This window comes from Dermacentor albipictus, chromosome 3 (genome assembly GCF_038994185.2).
Source record: "Dermacentor albipictus isolate Rhodes 1998 colony chromosome 3, USDA_Dalb.pri_finalv2, whole genome shotgun sequence".
Classification (NCBI taxonomy): Eukaryota; Metazoa; Arthropoda; class Arachnida; order Ixodida; family Ixodidae; genus Dermacentor; species Dermacentor albipictus.
Window position 1 is genome coordinate 36,578,812 of NC_091823.1, and position 16,169 is coordinate 36,594,980.

A 16,169-nucleotide genomic window follows, 5' to 3' on the forward strand; every position below is an offset into this window, starting at 1 on the left:
CCAAGAGGTGACGCGCGTGTCCCAGCAGCGGGCAGCCAGCGCGCTGGCTGCATGGTGCAAGGAATGGCTGGCTGCCCGCCATGCTGCCCGGAGGATGGCGCACATGGCGAACGTGTAGCGTATCAAAAATTCACGGAGCGTTTGACGCATATATATATAGCGCGGCAGAGATGGGAATTAAACGATAGCAGGCCAAGAAAATCTCGTTGCACTGGCGAGCATGGCGTACACTATCCGCTGCTCGCCGCCCACGAGGCTTGACGCGAGCCAACTTATTTGCGTGCGCTGGCAGGAAAAGTATAGGCACTACGATAGAAATCTAGAAGCCGAATTCACCTTGTACTTCGTACGTGTGCTTCATTTTTTAGCTGCACAATGGTTCTGTGCGCGTTCTATGTCCGCAGAACTCTGCACACATTCAGAACGTGCACGCTTCCTTAAATACGGAATAGAAAACCGCAAACCAAACGTGGCACGACTTTCTTTTTTTCTTTTCAAGTTCGTACACATACAGGCCAGTGCAGACAATTTCCTTCCCCAGAGAAGCTGCCTAGCTGACCCTTATCTCGACGTTCTGACAATTCTGCACCAGGAATTAAATGACGCAACTGTTGCGCGAATTCTGCGTGTTTTTGCAACCAACTCTAAGGTGGCGCGTGACTTATACGGGTGTCGCATGTACGGCGCACTTTCGATCACGATCGAATTTCTCGGTCGCGATAGCCTCAATTTCGCAAGCTGCGGGAAGGAGCAAGTCGCGGTCATGAATTCCGATCCGGATGGGGCTCAATCACCGTCGAACGCGCACGGTGTGAAACCGGCATAAAATTTGCAAATCGTAAATATAACGCTCGTCTGGCAGCTGTCAGTCGTCGGATGGTTCCACATCGATTCTATTCCAGCGCTTGCACTGCACGCGACATTGCCTGGGGGCGCGTCGCCCGCGTCAGTATAAGCGAGCACACGCTGACCTTTCGCAGTATCGACCAGTGCTGTTGCAGCCCATCGCCAATCCGGAAATGGAAACGGTCTCCCATATAACTGTTGCCTCCACCGCACTTCGCGGGCACACCGTAAAAGCACAAGGCTGTAGCGGAGCGAGAATCATGTGTTAGGTTCGCCGGCCAAAGAGCGCCTTGGAAGGAGCAGCTACAAGGTCGATCCAAATAGGTCGCGAAGCTTCGGGCGAAAAGCGGTTCAGTACAGATTGTCACCGACATCAGCATGGGGGGTTATGGGAGCAGCGATTGAAGCGCGACTATGTTTGGAGGGAACAAACATTGGGAAAGAAAAACGCGTTTTTTAACTCAAACGAGACACAGTTAGATTCATTGAACGAAAATAAAATTCCTAGACAATTTTATACATTCTTGACGAGTTAAGAAAATACAAGTTTAATTTTATTATTATTAATAAATGCATTACCTTTAAGCGGCCATCGCTACAGGGGGCGTTGACGCCACTATCACTCGCAATGCAACGCACGTCTTGAAATGGGCAGAAAGGCGCACTCGTATCACCTGTTGAAATACGCCCCCCTCACAGTTTGTGCTTTCTTTCTTGTCAAAGTTTGTCTGAATTTGGTGACGTGGGTAGCTTCATTGCTTCTTAATCTGTTCAGTCAAATGTAGTGAGTTACGACCGCCAGATAATTGTGTAGTTGTTTTCGTGCGACCGCGCTGGCCGACGCGCTTGGCATCCAACAATAGGATCAGCACTCTACACCTAAAGCTTTCGTCCGCCTCCAAAGAGAGTATGTTCTGTGCAGGGATGCGATTTCGACAACCGTACGGCTGGCCTTTTCCTGCATCGCTTTCCACGCTGAAAGCTCGAAACGCCCATCCAGTCGAATGGCAGGGCATTTGAATATATAGCTCCAAAGGAAGAACAACAAAACAAATTTCGCGCCTTCGAAAACAAAATGACGTCACTTCTGCTTTTAACGGACATGGCGTCACATTATTTTTTCTTCCGCCGGAAGTGTTCCCACCACATACAGATGGCGCTAAGCCCCATGGACCGCCGACGGACCGCCATGTTTTGAACGTATGGGCTCCTATGGAAGCTTCGCTACCAGGTACATTTACCTTGGCAGCTATAGCATATTTTCTACCCAGCCAAGCGGCAATGTCACGTTCGATAGGTGTGCAATCGACACAGCTCAGTTTGCCGCCGATCGCAGTTACGATACTCTGCAGACGCTGCTGCGTTTCCTGTGGAGACGGATCACGCAATACTTTCTGCCCTACTATCACTTGAGAGCAAATTTGAAAAAAATGAATTGGGCAAAAAGTTCTTCCTTCGTTAAAGAGGAGAGTAAGCCAAACTGAAAAACAAAGAAATCACTCTCAAAGGACATGGCTATGTATTATATTTCATTTGTATGATCAAGATATTGACATGGCAAAAAACTGCCATGTTACACCAATCACCTAGCTGAATATAGTTGTAATATAGAGACCTTTCAGTGATTTTTGGATATAGCGAAGGGAAGCTGATGAGTCTGTTTTGTGTCAGTGAAGAGTCTGTCTTTGTCTGCAAAGAGACAAATGCACAAAAGTACTGCTGATCCAGATGCACTGCCACTGCAGTGTCAGGAGTAATCCATTTAAGATGCACCACGAGGAGCTTTCAAAGGATTCAAGAGAAGCCATGGTGGGTGATGAAGGTGAGGTTTATTGGTGAGCCAAACAGACACACACACATAATTGCACAGTGGAGAAGGTAGGAGGCGCATTGAGTAGATTTCAGCGTGCTTCTGGATCGTCTTCTAGCACACTCTCCTGGCTGCCAGCTGCATACTGTGAATGAAAGAGAGAGAGAGAAATGAAAATGCATCAGAAGTTGGCTACTCTACACAAATCCTAAAATATCTCAGCTGTCCAACACTGACTGGCAATTTTGTCGCAGTACTTCGCATGCTATGAAAACCATTATATATGTATTTTATGAAATAATGTAGTAGGCAGTAGTACCTGCTTTCTCATGCCCTAATGCCACCATAATTTTACCTGTCCCAACAATAGTACACTGCTGGTGCCAATGTTCAACCAACGTTTTACAATCTGGGGCCAATGATGCCCAATGCATGTGCTGGCCCCGCTTCCTGCACGGCTAGGGAAGCTGTTGCATGTAGCTATACCCATATTGTCAAAATGAAGAAACTAAAATAATGTGCCATCTTACTGGAATGTATTGCCAAATTGTGCATTTGAACATCACAAAACCAGCTTTGTGTTCCCGTTTACAGTCTATGCCTTATTGTGTTCACATACAGGCCTGCTTCCTCAGACTTCACAATAACCAGACCCTTGGGGTTTTATGTGCTAAAACCATGATACGATTATGTGGCACACCGTAGTGGGGGACTCCGTACCAATTTTGTCCACCTAGGGTTTTTTAATGTGCACCCAATGCACGGTACATTGGTGTTTTTGCATTTTGCTCCTAACGAAATGTGACTGTGGTGGCTGGGATTTTATCATGCGACCTCTGGCTTAGCAGCACAAGGACCTCTTTAAATATACATGCCAAATGCCAAGTTGGAAGGTAAAGCCTATGATATCTACTGCCAGCTTTTACATGATGACTGCTATTTTGACTGGCTCACCTTGTCGCCACAGACTCGCCTTTACTGATCTATGATGAGCACATATTACTGCGTACTACTGGTGCCCTTTGCACAGTTTATGAAGTTGGTTGAACAAAGGTGCCATTTTCTTTTTACACAAGTGGTTCTAGTTGTACAAGCAAATGCAGTAACATGGCCAAAAACTGCAGAAAAAAAGTCACATTAAGATGGTATGCTGTCCCTAGTGAAATTCTGAGAAGTTACCGCCATGCAAGTGTTTCATTTTCTTTCAAAAGTGAAGATAGTTGCAATCAACCTTTATATTTGACAATGCACTCAATGTCAGCTTTATTCCAAGACAGCTTATGTATCATGAAAGTATCCAACAAAACAGCTGTTCCAACCACACGTTCAGCTAACTGGTTAACGTTGTCTACAATAGTGGCGCCACAATGCAGCAATGCTACCATCAATTTTTTCCACAGTGTGAAAAAATGTTAACTGAACACAAACATATCTTACTGTGTATTCTGATAATATATTTGCTGAATATGGTATTAGGCGCAGGGTTCCTAGAAAGTCGGTATGTTATGCATACTAGCTGCCTCCAATTTTGCAGAAAACATACACCACAAATTTTGTAATTACAATGAATTACTGATTATCATACATCATCCTGCTACCTGCAGTCAAAACAGATTCTCATCTACTCTGTCTGAACTGTGCTATCTCATGACTACAGCTGTCCCTGAAACACAAGGTTACGGACATATTCATATCTTACTTAGCCCATGTTATTAAGGACTAATTGTTAAAATGTGCAGCCTAGCTTACGCTATGCCTTCAGTCACTAAGCCCATGTTACTATTACAAACTTTTTTTGTTTCAGGCTCATAGAGCCAGGAACACGACTGAAAAAAAAAAAAAAAAAACCTTTTATGAGTGGCAGCCTAAGCCAGTTATCAGATAATCTCAGAGATAATACACAGAAAAAGCTGCAGAGGAAGGTGAATTGACAGGAAGCATTCAGTGGCAATCAACAGATGTGTCCATGATTGTTGTGTAATTACAGCAAAAGGATTCTCAAAGGCTCCCCTGCCCTTCCCACCACCGTGGGATGCCGACATGCAGTTGGCTCTGGTTTGCCTGGCATGTTTGCGATATCATCCGGCTGCACCAGAGGACAGTGCAAGAATGCTTCTTGCTTCATTGTCGTCATGCCCAGTCGCTGACTCTAGGGACAAGAGAGCGACAGCACTGCAAGCTCAACACGCAGGAATTGCATGGTCAAGCACACACCACAAGTCCATAATGCTTGAGGATGTCCATCTTGCACATGGGGCACGAGCGCTGCTCGAGTAGCCATGGGTCCACACACGGCTTGTGAAATGAATGGCGGCAGGGCAGCAAGCGGACCAGTTCTCCCGGCCGAAGGGGCTCGATGCAGACGGCACAGCACTCGGACTCTTGCTCGCCTGGCCGCAGCGTCTGCACTGGAATGCGGTCCAGCGCCTTCTGTGCAGCACTGCATAGCCGCCTCTGCAATTATCCACCAACTTGGAGTTAGTGAATGGCAGTGTCGCTAATCTACGGCAATGATGACCGACCAAAACCCTGCACATTAAAAAAGAAACGAGAGGTAAACATGCACAGCAGGACAGCCAGTGATTGCTAAATAAATTTTGTTGAAAGACACTAGACTTTTGTAGTCATTGTCAAGAATTAACAGCATAACTGTGTATAGCCACGACAAGTTTGCTTAAGGCTATTACAGAATAAAGGTGACCTCCAGCTACTGCTGTTTTGTGTTAGCCAGCTCCATCTTATGCCTGCTAATTTCTTATTACACCATCTAACTTCACGGCTTGATGCACATGAAGGCGTAAAATCTGTGATCAGACTTGCTTATTGACACACAATATTTCTTTATCAGAAAACACAAAGGAAGAGACAATGACATACTCATCCTTTGCTTTTCTTACGAAGCACATCTGTGATGTTGAGTAATCTTGAGAATTATTTGCTAAGAAACTCATTTGTATCCCTAATTCATATCTTTATATGTGGACACTCCTTGAGATGCCTACTCTAAGCATCTCACATTTTGCCATACTACTACTACTGTATTCAGTTCATACTCACAGCAACTGTAATGAGAAAAATGCTATCTATATGTTCATGCATGACATAAAATGTGTAACTTACATGTAATCTTGATTATTATGCAGTTGAGAGGATGTTTTGTTGCATGTCTTGCAATGCTACCATGAGCAAATTTGCTCTGTTATGAAGATAAATCAATCGTTCTTGTGTCCTAAAACAAATTAAAGTCTGTGCTGGTGGTGAATAAGTTCAAAGGTCATGTTTCTAACTACAGGTGTGCTTGCATACAAATGCACCAAATGCAGCTTGTGCATGCCGAGTGTGCATCCAATATTTTGGGAGAGAAATTTCACTCCTGGTGAGAATGAAGAAATCGATCTCAGTATCCCCAAAACAATGTTTCAAGCACTGACTAAGCAAGGTTATCTTGGTATTCACTGTATTTCCTAGAGCACCAGTACTTACAGATGAGTAAACTGTGACTACCACAGATTCATTGAAAAAAATGTCTATGCAACATTACTTACTGCGCTGGCCACTGACTACAACATGCCGCAATTTAGCGCCGACATACTTTGTGGCTTTGCACAGTAAAGTGATCAACAGTGGCTGAATAAGACAATTAAATTCCCAGCCGGGAGCCGGTTCAACAAGAATACAAGTACCCTTGTGGAAATATTGGCTCTAGGTTGAAGATTCTCTTGTTAAGTTACAGCTGTTAGCTGTGAACCTTCCAGTGAACCTCTGTCTTGTTTGGATTTGTGTAGTAAAGTGTTACAGGTGGTTATTGGTCTCCATGAGCAGCTGGCTGTATACCTCAATGTCTGTTTAGAATAGAGCTGTTAATTAGAAGCATGCAGCTGTGTTCAATCGATCAGCACGAACACAGGCGCAGTTAGGAGGAGAGCACTGACCGCGAGCAGGTCCTTGGCATGGATGTACCGAAATCGCTGTACATAGTAGAAGACGAGCCAGGCGAGGGAGATGATCATGAGGATGATGAAGGAGACAGAGACGAAGAGCACTGAGGTACGGTTGATGCTTGGGTAGGGGAAGGGTCGGTGGCTGCCCACTGACATTTGCATCACCACACGTGTACCATTGTCCACCAGGCCTGCTATTTGCTGCCCCTTCTCCCGGCCAATCAGCACCGAGATCAGCTGGGACACTGCACAGGCAGCATTGTGTTCAGCAAGTCAGTCACCCTGTCATTCTGGAGGTTGCCTGAGCGAATAACCACAGCAACGCAAGGCACTGACATATGCGTCATGACGTTTCACACATATCTATTGCCTTGAGGAAGCAAAAGCTCAGCTTTACATGTTCGCTGCGTTTTGGTTTCGTAATCTTCAGCCTAGAAAGCAAATATGTAATTTTAACCATATGTGCCAACGCTGAAGTTGGTGCTGTGCTTAAATTATGCACTGCTTTTGTCCATTAAGGCTGGCGGACGCCACAATTCACAGGTGCTTTGTACAGCACAGCCATTGTGTGTCAAAATAGCCTGGAAAAGACGAAGCCCCACCAGTGCGTAAAACATGGCTACATCTTTCTGCAATGACGCAGCATTAAACTGATTGGGAACAAGTATTTCGTAATAATCGTTTCTCAAGGATCACCTGCGGCCTTTTTTTTGGCAAAAGAAAAAGCAAAGGCCCCTATACTGCAAACAACTGGAGTTTCGCAAGATGCATGGTTTAAATAAACCTGACAGTCAGTTAATGATTTGTCAAGACAGCCTATAAAGGTGCAGACTGCTTGCTATGATGTCATTGAGGCCATCATAATGGAGGACCACTTGCATTGCAAATGTTCTGCCTTAATCCAATTTGCTTATTCGCAGCTCATGTGCATAAGTGCCACGGGAGCTGTGAAACGGGATCCAATATGGGATCTGTGACGTCACTTACCATCCGCACATAGTCGAATGAGATCTTTATAAGGTTCTCATGTTGGCTATGCAAGGGGCCTAACAATGTGTACACACTGGTTAAGTGAGTGTGCAGCAGCTATGCCAAACGGTGCGGTCGCAGAAATGTGGCAATTGCTCCATGTTTTGTTAGCCTCTTCAGCACCGGTAAATCTAGAGCTCCACCCCCAAAGCTGCCGTGGACCCACCCCTCATACTCAGCAACATAACATACACGATTCTGCCTGGTGCCCAAGCATTAATTCTTACACCTGCAGCCTTCAGTGTTTTGTAAGCACTCCAAAATGAAGTAAAATGGCAAAACTTCTGATACAAAGCAAGCAGTATTACCCTAAAGCCAAATATCATTAAAAATTAGAGTTACAAACAGGGTAATGTTCCTTCATGTTTTAACACCTTAATTCCTGCTCTAAAATTTGAATAAAAAATTACAGGACACAACAGCAACTTAAAGAGGCCCACATTTTATGACAAAAATTTGCAGAGCATGCCTACTTAATCATAAAATAAAAGAATGTTTCAAAGCTTTGGAACATGCCACTGCTGATGGAAACACAAGCCGTTGAGACTCCAGATATTACAGTAGCCAGCCAACAAATGGCTCTGAAATGTTACAAATGAAAACGACTAAAGGATCTAGCAAGAATTTGAGCTGCCTTGTTAATTTCGTGCACCCATCAGACATACTAGACCCCTAATAAACAAACTGATGAAAGGCACAGGCACTGTGCAGAGGTGACAGAGGTAGAAGAAGAATATATATATATATATATATATATATAGCGAGAGCTTCGACACTCAAGCAACTGAATTGATACATGGCTCTTGCTTTCCATGTTGTGGTTATGAGAATTGGGCTTGTATTTTTGGTTCATCACTTTTGGGAATTATTTCCCTTTTGTGCAATGTCATGCCCTGTGCAATGTCTCACTGGAGTAACGAGCATGCAGTCAATGGCTCAGCAAATCACTGTGCACTGAAAGTGATCAGTCAAGAATATGGTCTATGTTTATTGTCAGTAACATGACACAATGGATTCACTACTGTGCAATATGTTAAAAATGTCCGATTTTTCTGAGGAAGAACTAGAAAGAAAATATTAAGAAAGAGAGGCTCCTAAAATTTTCTTTTACAAATTTCCAAGAAAGTGTATATGCTACTTGGGCTACAATCTGAGCTGCATGTTATTATGACCTCGCACCACTAGAATAAACATGCCACAAAAAATTACTACAGGTTTAGAGATGGTTCCAGGATGTCTAGATATCACAACAACAGTGCATTGAACTGCTTTACCACAACCTGGATGCCAACAAGAACCAGGACCTCTGGCCAGTTTTTCAATCACGCCCTTGTAACGTGTTAACCTGCAATACATGTAAGATACGCAGGCTCTTTTTCAGACATCTAATGATAAGATGTGTGTCACCACTAGAAAAGCAAATGTGCATCCAAAAATAATAGCTGCAATGCACACTGATAGTTCTCTGTAGTGAAGACAATATATATTCCATGTACCTTTGGGACACACTAAATGAAGTCTACACCTTGAACAGCAAACGTTCATATTTACATGCTCACGATCCTGTATGTGAACATTTTCGGCACTGAGAGTACTGCTTGTTTATGCAGACATGTCCATTAACCATCTGCAAAGCAAAACAAGTAAAGAGGATACTATATCCAAAGGCATTACATTCTCATGATACATTATAACAAATACCTGCGCCACACATTTTAATGCTATTAAGAGTCTATAGGACCTTAAGGAAGGGAACAGAGGGACCTGATTGTTATTCATTGTATCATAAGGAGCCAACAAACAAAGATACCGAAGACAACATAGGGGAAATTACTTGTACTTGCTAACTGAATTAAAGAAAGGATAAATAACAAATAAATGGAAATGAAAGTGGATGAAGAAACAACTAGCCACAGGTCGGATAGGAACCCACATATGTCTTCGCATTGCATGTGTACCACGCCGCGGTAGCTCAAATGGCAAGAGCACTGCACACATAATGCGAAGATGTGGGTTCGTACCCCACCTGCAGCCAGTTGCTTTTTCATCCACTTTCATTTCCATTTATTTATTATTTATTTATTTAATTCAATTAGGAAGCACAAGTAATTTCCCCTATGTTGTCCCTGGTCTCTTTGTTTGTCGGCTTCTTATAGGACCTTGAGTTTCTTAGTATTGTTTTATCTAGAGTAGCTACAAACATGCACATTGAATTACCTTAATTGTTGCAATTGCAATACCTGCAGTGAGTGTAGGAAGTTTGTTTCCCAATCGTAATATCACCAAAAGTAATTATTTGGCAGGCAAAAGTTCAGGAAGTGCTGCTAAAAACATTAACTGGCATATTTCATGAAGAAATATATCAAATTACTTCAGAAATGTATTTATTATGTGCAGCTGTAACTGTTAACAGGACAGACAACCATACAGCACATGAATCGAGGTAACCCACCTGATGGAATGATTTCCTATCGCAGTGGCCAAAATTAGCCATGTTTTTGTCATTAAACATGGATTCATATTTTTAATCAATCACTGAAAGTCGCGAAAAATCACCTTTGGCGCCTCACGAAGCAAAAACATGAAGCTGCATAAAAGGTCCACCCGGTGACCTTCTACTAGTGTACACGGTTACTGGTATGTTTATTAGTATTGGAATGCAGTATGCTTTTTATTATTATAAGTTTTTCCTGACTTACAATATGCAGATAAGCCTTCGTTTGTAGCGAGCAGGAAAGTGGTGCTGCTTTTGCCTTCGTTTCTGATGAGATGGCTTGGCTCGTCTATCGACAGAGCAATGATGACGGGGGCCAGCCACCCATGATGTAGGGGTGTACTTGGGGAAAATTGTGGTATAAATATGAGAAATGTCTGTACAACAACGCGAACTTATTGCACCAGCTTCTTTATTTTCAAAAGTGATTGAGAAAGGTCAAAATGTAGGTGGCTAAGCACAGCTACACTCACTCCCGTGAAAGCACAATGATGGGCAGCTTTCACAATTTGTGAGGCGGGCTATCGACATTGGTCTCGCTTTTCAGCATTGCTGGATGTCGGACTCTTACTTTTTAGAGGCTGCTCAGATCGAAAGTTCTGCTTACTAAATATCCATGCACTTTTGCAAGTAACCACTGCAGATGTAAACACTACCGAGGGTGAGCTCCGCGTTGCGCCATAAAAAACTAGGACCTTACATATCAGTTGTCAGTCCCTTCAACTTGGGAGCGAGAGTATGCATTTGATAGCAGAATGCACCACACTGCAAGTGGCATTAACTTTTAATGCCATAAAGCATGTCTGCGTAGCACTGCATGAACAGCAAAACTTTTAAGGTATAAAACAGTTAATGTTACTTTATGAGTCCATGTGGCATGGGCATTAATGTGATTAGCCTACTCTGGGTTCTATTATGAATTTGTATACCAGTGTAAAACAATGCACTTTGTTATATGGTAAAGCTGCCTTTTCCAGTGACTTAATACCTGTGCCACACGGGCGAGGTTAATGCCATTAAAAGTTTAAGACAAGTTTCTTAATGCCATTTTATTTTGATCACTGCTACATGCGCATACTTAATGACACTAAGCGTTGCGATAGCGATAGCAGCAGTGAAACGGCTAAGTTTGCTTGCCAATTTTAATACAATAAAAAACAGATATCTATATATAGGGAGCAGATGTTTAAGAAATGGCATGAGAAACATGAATTGGCATATTGTATGTAGTTTACTGCAGGAATGTCATTGTTGCACCCAGCCGTAAACTGTTTGAAGCCAAAGCTAGCTCGACGGCCAATCCATAGCATAGCCAAAGCATTGAAATTGGAAAAATAGCGCTCACAGCTTCAAAGCTCTCAAGCAGTGATCCTGAAGAATTTGACTGTGTGCTCCAGTTTGTTCTGGCATGCATTGTCGAGAAATTCGAAGGCTTCAGTAGGAGGCCAACAAGGCAAGGAGCCACCGCCGTTCAATCGAACAGCTTCTCCTGGCTAACGCGCTCACGATTAGTGCTCTAGCCGTAATTAGCGGCAAGATTGCCTGCTGATCTCTACGAAAATAAATTGAGCTCCTTTTAAAAAGAGTGAAGAATATATTAGTTGCTTTTATCTACAAGTTTGCTTAAAATCAGGAGAATATGGTTACTACGGCCACGGTGGGGACACTGTAAACGAGAGTACGCATTCGACAGCCAAGCGAGTTGTAATAATTGTGAGAACACACTACGCCAGGACGAAAGAGCAATTGTTTAAAGAAAGTGAAGAATATATTAACTGTTATTCACTAAGAATCCATTTAGTCTCGTCAGTATGTGGAGACATTGGGAACGAGAGTATGCATTTGGTAGCCAAGTGAGTTAAGAGAATGCACTACGTCGCGAATGGCATTAACCTTTAATACCATTAAGCATGTCCGTGTGGCACCCCACGAATGACATTAAAGTTTAAGGCACTAGCCAGTTAATGTCATTTTCTGTGCCCTGCTTCCTTGGGCAAAGTAATGCATAAATAGTGCGACTCTTTACTGAACACAGCTAAAAGATGTCTGCCGAGTACTCATTTTATGTGGTTCTATATAGCTAAAACATAAGACTTCTGAAAGTAAAAATAATTCTGCAATGCACTATGTGGTGTATTGTATCTGCAGAACTTCATAAAAGAGACATGTAAGCTTGATCATATCCAATATTCAATTCCAGGAAATTCATAACTCTTGACCACGCCAACACGAGGCGACTGTCCTGTGTAAGATGTCTCCATGTAGTAAAGAGAGCTTAAAAGTTAGGTAGCAAATAGCTGCAAAAGTTTATCAAAGGTTTAAGCTGTGCTCACTGAAGTTGCTGTTAACATGAACATGTTGGAAATAGCACAACCGCGTCTGACCACATTAAATTGTCCCCATGCTCTGCTATAAACTTGCCAAAATATCGATCATGACAGAATAGTTAAAATGTGCCAGATAACCGTAACATCACGCGTACACTAGTCAGGTTCGTTCAGACGACAGTACGGCTTTAATATGCCACACTGAGTACGTAAAATGAAAATCGCGGATAGCAGCTGGACAGCGCGGCGACAGCTCGAGGTAGGTATTTCCGCTGGCCGTTTCCGGAGGGTGTTTACGCTCATCCCTGCCCATCTCGTTTACTGCCTGAATCTTGAGGGCGAGTGAAACAGGTGAAAATGGGAATTAAGCCAACCTACTACAGTAGGAGGAAACCTTTCATTTCCTTGTACTACATCAAGTATCACTACCTTCGAACCTTCCGTCGGCGCATGCCTTTTCCTGCTCACACTATTCTCTGTCCCGGGACTGTATTCGTGCCAAACCAAACAAACATTGCTGCCGCAATGAAAGCGAGCAGTGCTAGACAGGAAAGCCGATTCTCGGGCGCTACCGCTTGCGCGCGAGTGGCGTGCAGAACGTCTTTCGTTGGAAGATCGAGCGTCCGCAACCAAGGCCTCGGGTGGGCCGACGCGCAGAGAAGCGATCGATGGCGGCTCCCACCTTTGTGGCGCATCTTGAGCAGTCGGCCGCTGACGCCTGGCCCAGGTCCCGCCGCACCGCTGTAAAGCACGGCTCCGGACGCGTTGGTGTTGGCTGCGTGGCGCATCTTGACCGACTCGACGCAGTTGCCGTGCTGTATGAGCGCGATCCAGGGCTCCTGCGGGATGGAGGCTGCGTCCAGCGGCGAGCAGGCGTCGTGCGCCGTGAAGTTTCCACTCGTCACGTGCACCACTACCCCGCTCACGGAGCCCAGCTTGCCCGCGCTGTAGTAGCGGCCCAGTTCCTCGCGCTCAGAGACGAGCTGACCCGTGGCCGGGTGCACGTACGTCAGGTTGATCACAGCCGTATAGTACTCGTCCACATCTTGCGTCAAATCCGCACGAACCCAGGGAAGTAGTAGAACAGTCACTAGAACTCCGCACGGCCGACCGCCCATGCTCGGACGACGACGCGGATGGCGGTGGCCGCGAGCGACGCCGCCTGACGACGACAACCGGGCGTTCTGCTGTGCAGCTTGTTTATTTGCTGCTCGGAGCGTTGGGCAAGATGCCCTGGCAAGGAATACGCACGACTCGCGAAGGTACTAGCGGCGCGCTAAACTGATTTCGTGTTTACGTCGAGATTCATGCGTAGGTTCTTAAAGAGTTCTGGCCGCTCGGTCCACCACCGCGATGCACGCGTACTGCGACTTTGCTTTGGTTCGACGGCTCGAGAAGAACGCTGCAGTGTCATAGCTTTCATCGTAGCGAACTTGAGTCCAGCTCGCCAGCTTCGATCATGCAGTACTTACACGTCAAAAATCTCGCGTCGTGTAGCATTATTCAGTACTGCGGCTGCCGTATACGCCCGGAGATTGCTGCAGTGCGGCACGGACACACCTTCATTCCGTGTCACATTGTTCACGTAAGGCACCAGTTCTACATATGGCCTGAAGTCACTTCCAGCAGGCAAATTAGCCGCGTAGCTTTTCAAGAACTTAACAGGGACGGCACACAATACAGCAGACGACGTACGCAACTCAACCCGACAACGTAAACCACCCGACTGGCGGTCATTTCAACGCTAGTTGCGCTAGTGGCGCAAGTGACGAATACAGAAACGCTACTTTTTCCCGTTCGAAGGCGCCAGCATCGTTAAAGTTAACTACAAATGTACACATACAAAACAGTGCTCACTGGCTTTCACTTTTGTATTTCCTTACTGTGTTCATAGCATATAATTCAAACTAACAAATAGCATGCACGTCCAGAGTTCGCGCAGCCTATTCTCGAGTTCCCAGCGTTTTTAGCAGCACGCGCTCTCAAGAGAAAGCTTTCAAGGAGCAACAACCTGCAATCACTCCAAAATAACGTATATCCAGCCACTTGCAGCGAGCACAAAGCCAACAATTTTTATATTTGTACACACTGCGTGATGTGGTTCCACGTGAATGACAAGATAACTGCGAACTGCTCGAAGCTGCATACTTCAGCTTCGCGATCAAGCAGATGCATACCGTGCATAAATCGGGCCTGTCCACAGCTCGCACGCTCCGTTGCTCCATGCCAGGACGTCTACCCCGCATACTACGTTGCCGAGTCGGGCCAGATATTCTAGATTCACAGGCGCTTAGCCAGGACTTTTTTTTTTTCTCTACCGGAAACGGGGGGGGGGGGGGGAATCTGTAGCCTGTAGCCCGCTCCCCGACTAGGGCACTGCTCGGGAACGTGCAAAAGCTCTGAGCGGCGAAGTACATTCCTTTTCATTCCTCCACATCCACAAAAGCTGGCGGCTTGTAGGTCTAACAGGCCAGAGGCCGTTTCGGCCGCGAGTGCTAGGCTAGAGGGGCAAGAAGTTTCTTGGAGAAGCTGTGTGTACAGAATAGCTGCCAGGTCATGCAACACTTGTGATGGATGCCAAGCACAGCTGAATTGTTATGGGAGAGGGGCTGATGGGTTATACGTTTAGGAACTTCACGAGCAAAAGTTCGTACATTTTGCAGGTGGGATCTAGCGAAGAGGTTTGGCAATCACTTTTGATGGTAACAAGTGGAAGTGTGCCGATTCAATAAAGAGGTGTGTTAGGGCGAAAGTGAATCAATTTATTGGCAGTAATAATAATAAATGTCAAAATCTGAACTCTGGTTTTAGAGCTGTCTCCAGTTTCTGTATGCTAAGGTTGAAAAGCAGCAGCAGCAGCCTTTCAGTTTCACCTCAGCAGATATGTAGTCCCTAATAGACAATCAAGAGCTGCATTAGTGCACGGAATATTGGGATAGGTGCACAATAGACAGCATCCAAAAGTAGGCACCAGTTAAGAAAGTTATTCCATTCCTGCTTCATTCTGTGTCCCTGGAAAGCAAATGATTCCAAAATCTTAAAAACATTGGGATGCCAACTTTGCAACCCTGGTTCTATGTCCTGCTAAAACTAAAATAGAAAAAGCAATTTTCTTTATAATTTCATTAAATATATTAGTGTATTTTGTTCATCATTTTGCACACGTACAAACCATAAACCTATCAGCAGCTGTACCAATGTATTTCCATTGACACACAATGCAACTGTTTTATTTTAAAACGCCTTAAATTTTGTGCTTCGAAAATATTGCAGAGGTGACCAATAAGCTCCCCAGCAAATATGACACACCTCAGATCAGAAAACCTGCAAATTTAGTGGCAGTGAGCTTGTACAATGTCTGTGTTTTCTGTAATACTTGAGCAGCAAAACTATAAAACGGCAGTAGAGTTTACAATAGTGGGCTTGGACAAATGGCATTACATATCATGCAACCCATAAAAATGTGCTAATGCAGACAGCCAGAGATTATTCAAGCAGAACAGAAAGCTGTGCAAATTGGTAGGGAATATGGTCAGAAATGATGGCGTCCAGAACAATGGCGCAAGAACAAAGAAGGGCAATATTAACACTTGTTGTCCCTATCGTTCTGTTTAGTTTTGTACTAGTCTCTCGATACCATGAGTAGTTCAAGCAGGCTGGCTTCTTGCCTTTATTAACAATTACCTTACACATTCATTGCAAGTCGCATGTGTTAATATGGG

At 44.5% G+C, this 16,169-nt stretch overlaps 3 protein-coding genes across 8 annotated transcripts in view; all 3 read right to left on the reverse strand.

Annotated features, from left to right (window-relative positions):
* Positions 1-2,656: 2,656 nt before the first annotated feature.
* On the reverse strand, positions 2,657-6,861 carry LOC135902459 (E3 ubiquitin-protein ligase goliath-like). The gene is made up of 3 exons (XM_065432549.2): positions 6,589-6,861; positions 4,871-5,110; positions 2,657-2,801 (listed from the first exon to the last, which is right to left on the reverse strand). Exons 1-3 carry the CDS (start codon positions 6,757-6,759, stop codon positions 2,748-2,750), a joined length of 465 nt encoding a protein of 154 aa, XP_065288621.2. The 5' UTR covers positions 6,760-6,861; the 3' UTR covers positions 2,657-2,747.
* Positions 6,704-16,169, reverse strand: part of pds5 (cohesin associated factor B pds5) — a 95,028-nt gene continuing 85,562 nt past the window's right edge. For 5 of the 6 annotated variants that reach the window (XM_070535369.1, XM_070535365.1, XM_070535366.1 and 2 more), the window contains one exon: positions 6,704-6,842. The gene's annotated coding sequence lies outside the window, so the exon portion shown is untranslated. Of the gene's footprint in view, positions 6,843-15,435; positions 15,460-16,169 lie in introns of those variants that run through there. The other variant, XM_065432537.2, reaches the window with a different exon arrangement.
* Positions 9,246-13,565, reverse strand: LOC139057693 (RING finger protein 150-like). Its single transcript, XM_070536426.1, has 2 exons — positions 13,130-13,565; positions 9,246-9,253 (listed from the first exon to the last, which is right to left on the reverse strand). Exons 1-2 carry the CDS (start codon positions 13,563-13,565, stop codon positions 9,246-9,248), a joined length of 444 nt encoding a protein of 147 aa, XP_070392527.1.

Coding starts and splice junctions, on each gene's coding strand:
- LOC135902459 (XM_065432549.2), bottom strand. CDS start 6,759: ATGCAAATGTCAGTGGGCAGCCACCGACCCTTCCCCTACCCAAGCATC. Junction 5,111..6,588: donor ATGCCAAGGACCTGCTCGCG/GTCAGTGCTCTC, acceptor GGATAATTGCAG/AGGCGGCTATGCAGTGCTGC. Junction 2,802..4,870: donor TCAAGCATTATGGACTTGTG/GTGTGTGCTTGA, acceptor TTTCATTCACAG/TATGCAGCTGGCAGCCAGGA.
- LOC139057693 (XM_070536426.1), bottom strand. CDS start 13,565: ATGGGCGGTCGGCCGTGCGGAGTTCTAGTGACTGTTCTACTACTTCCC.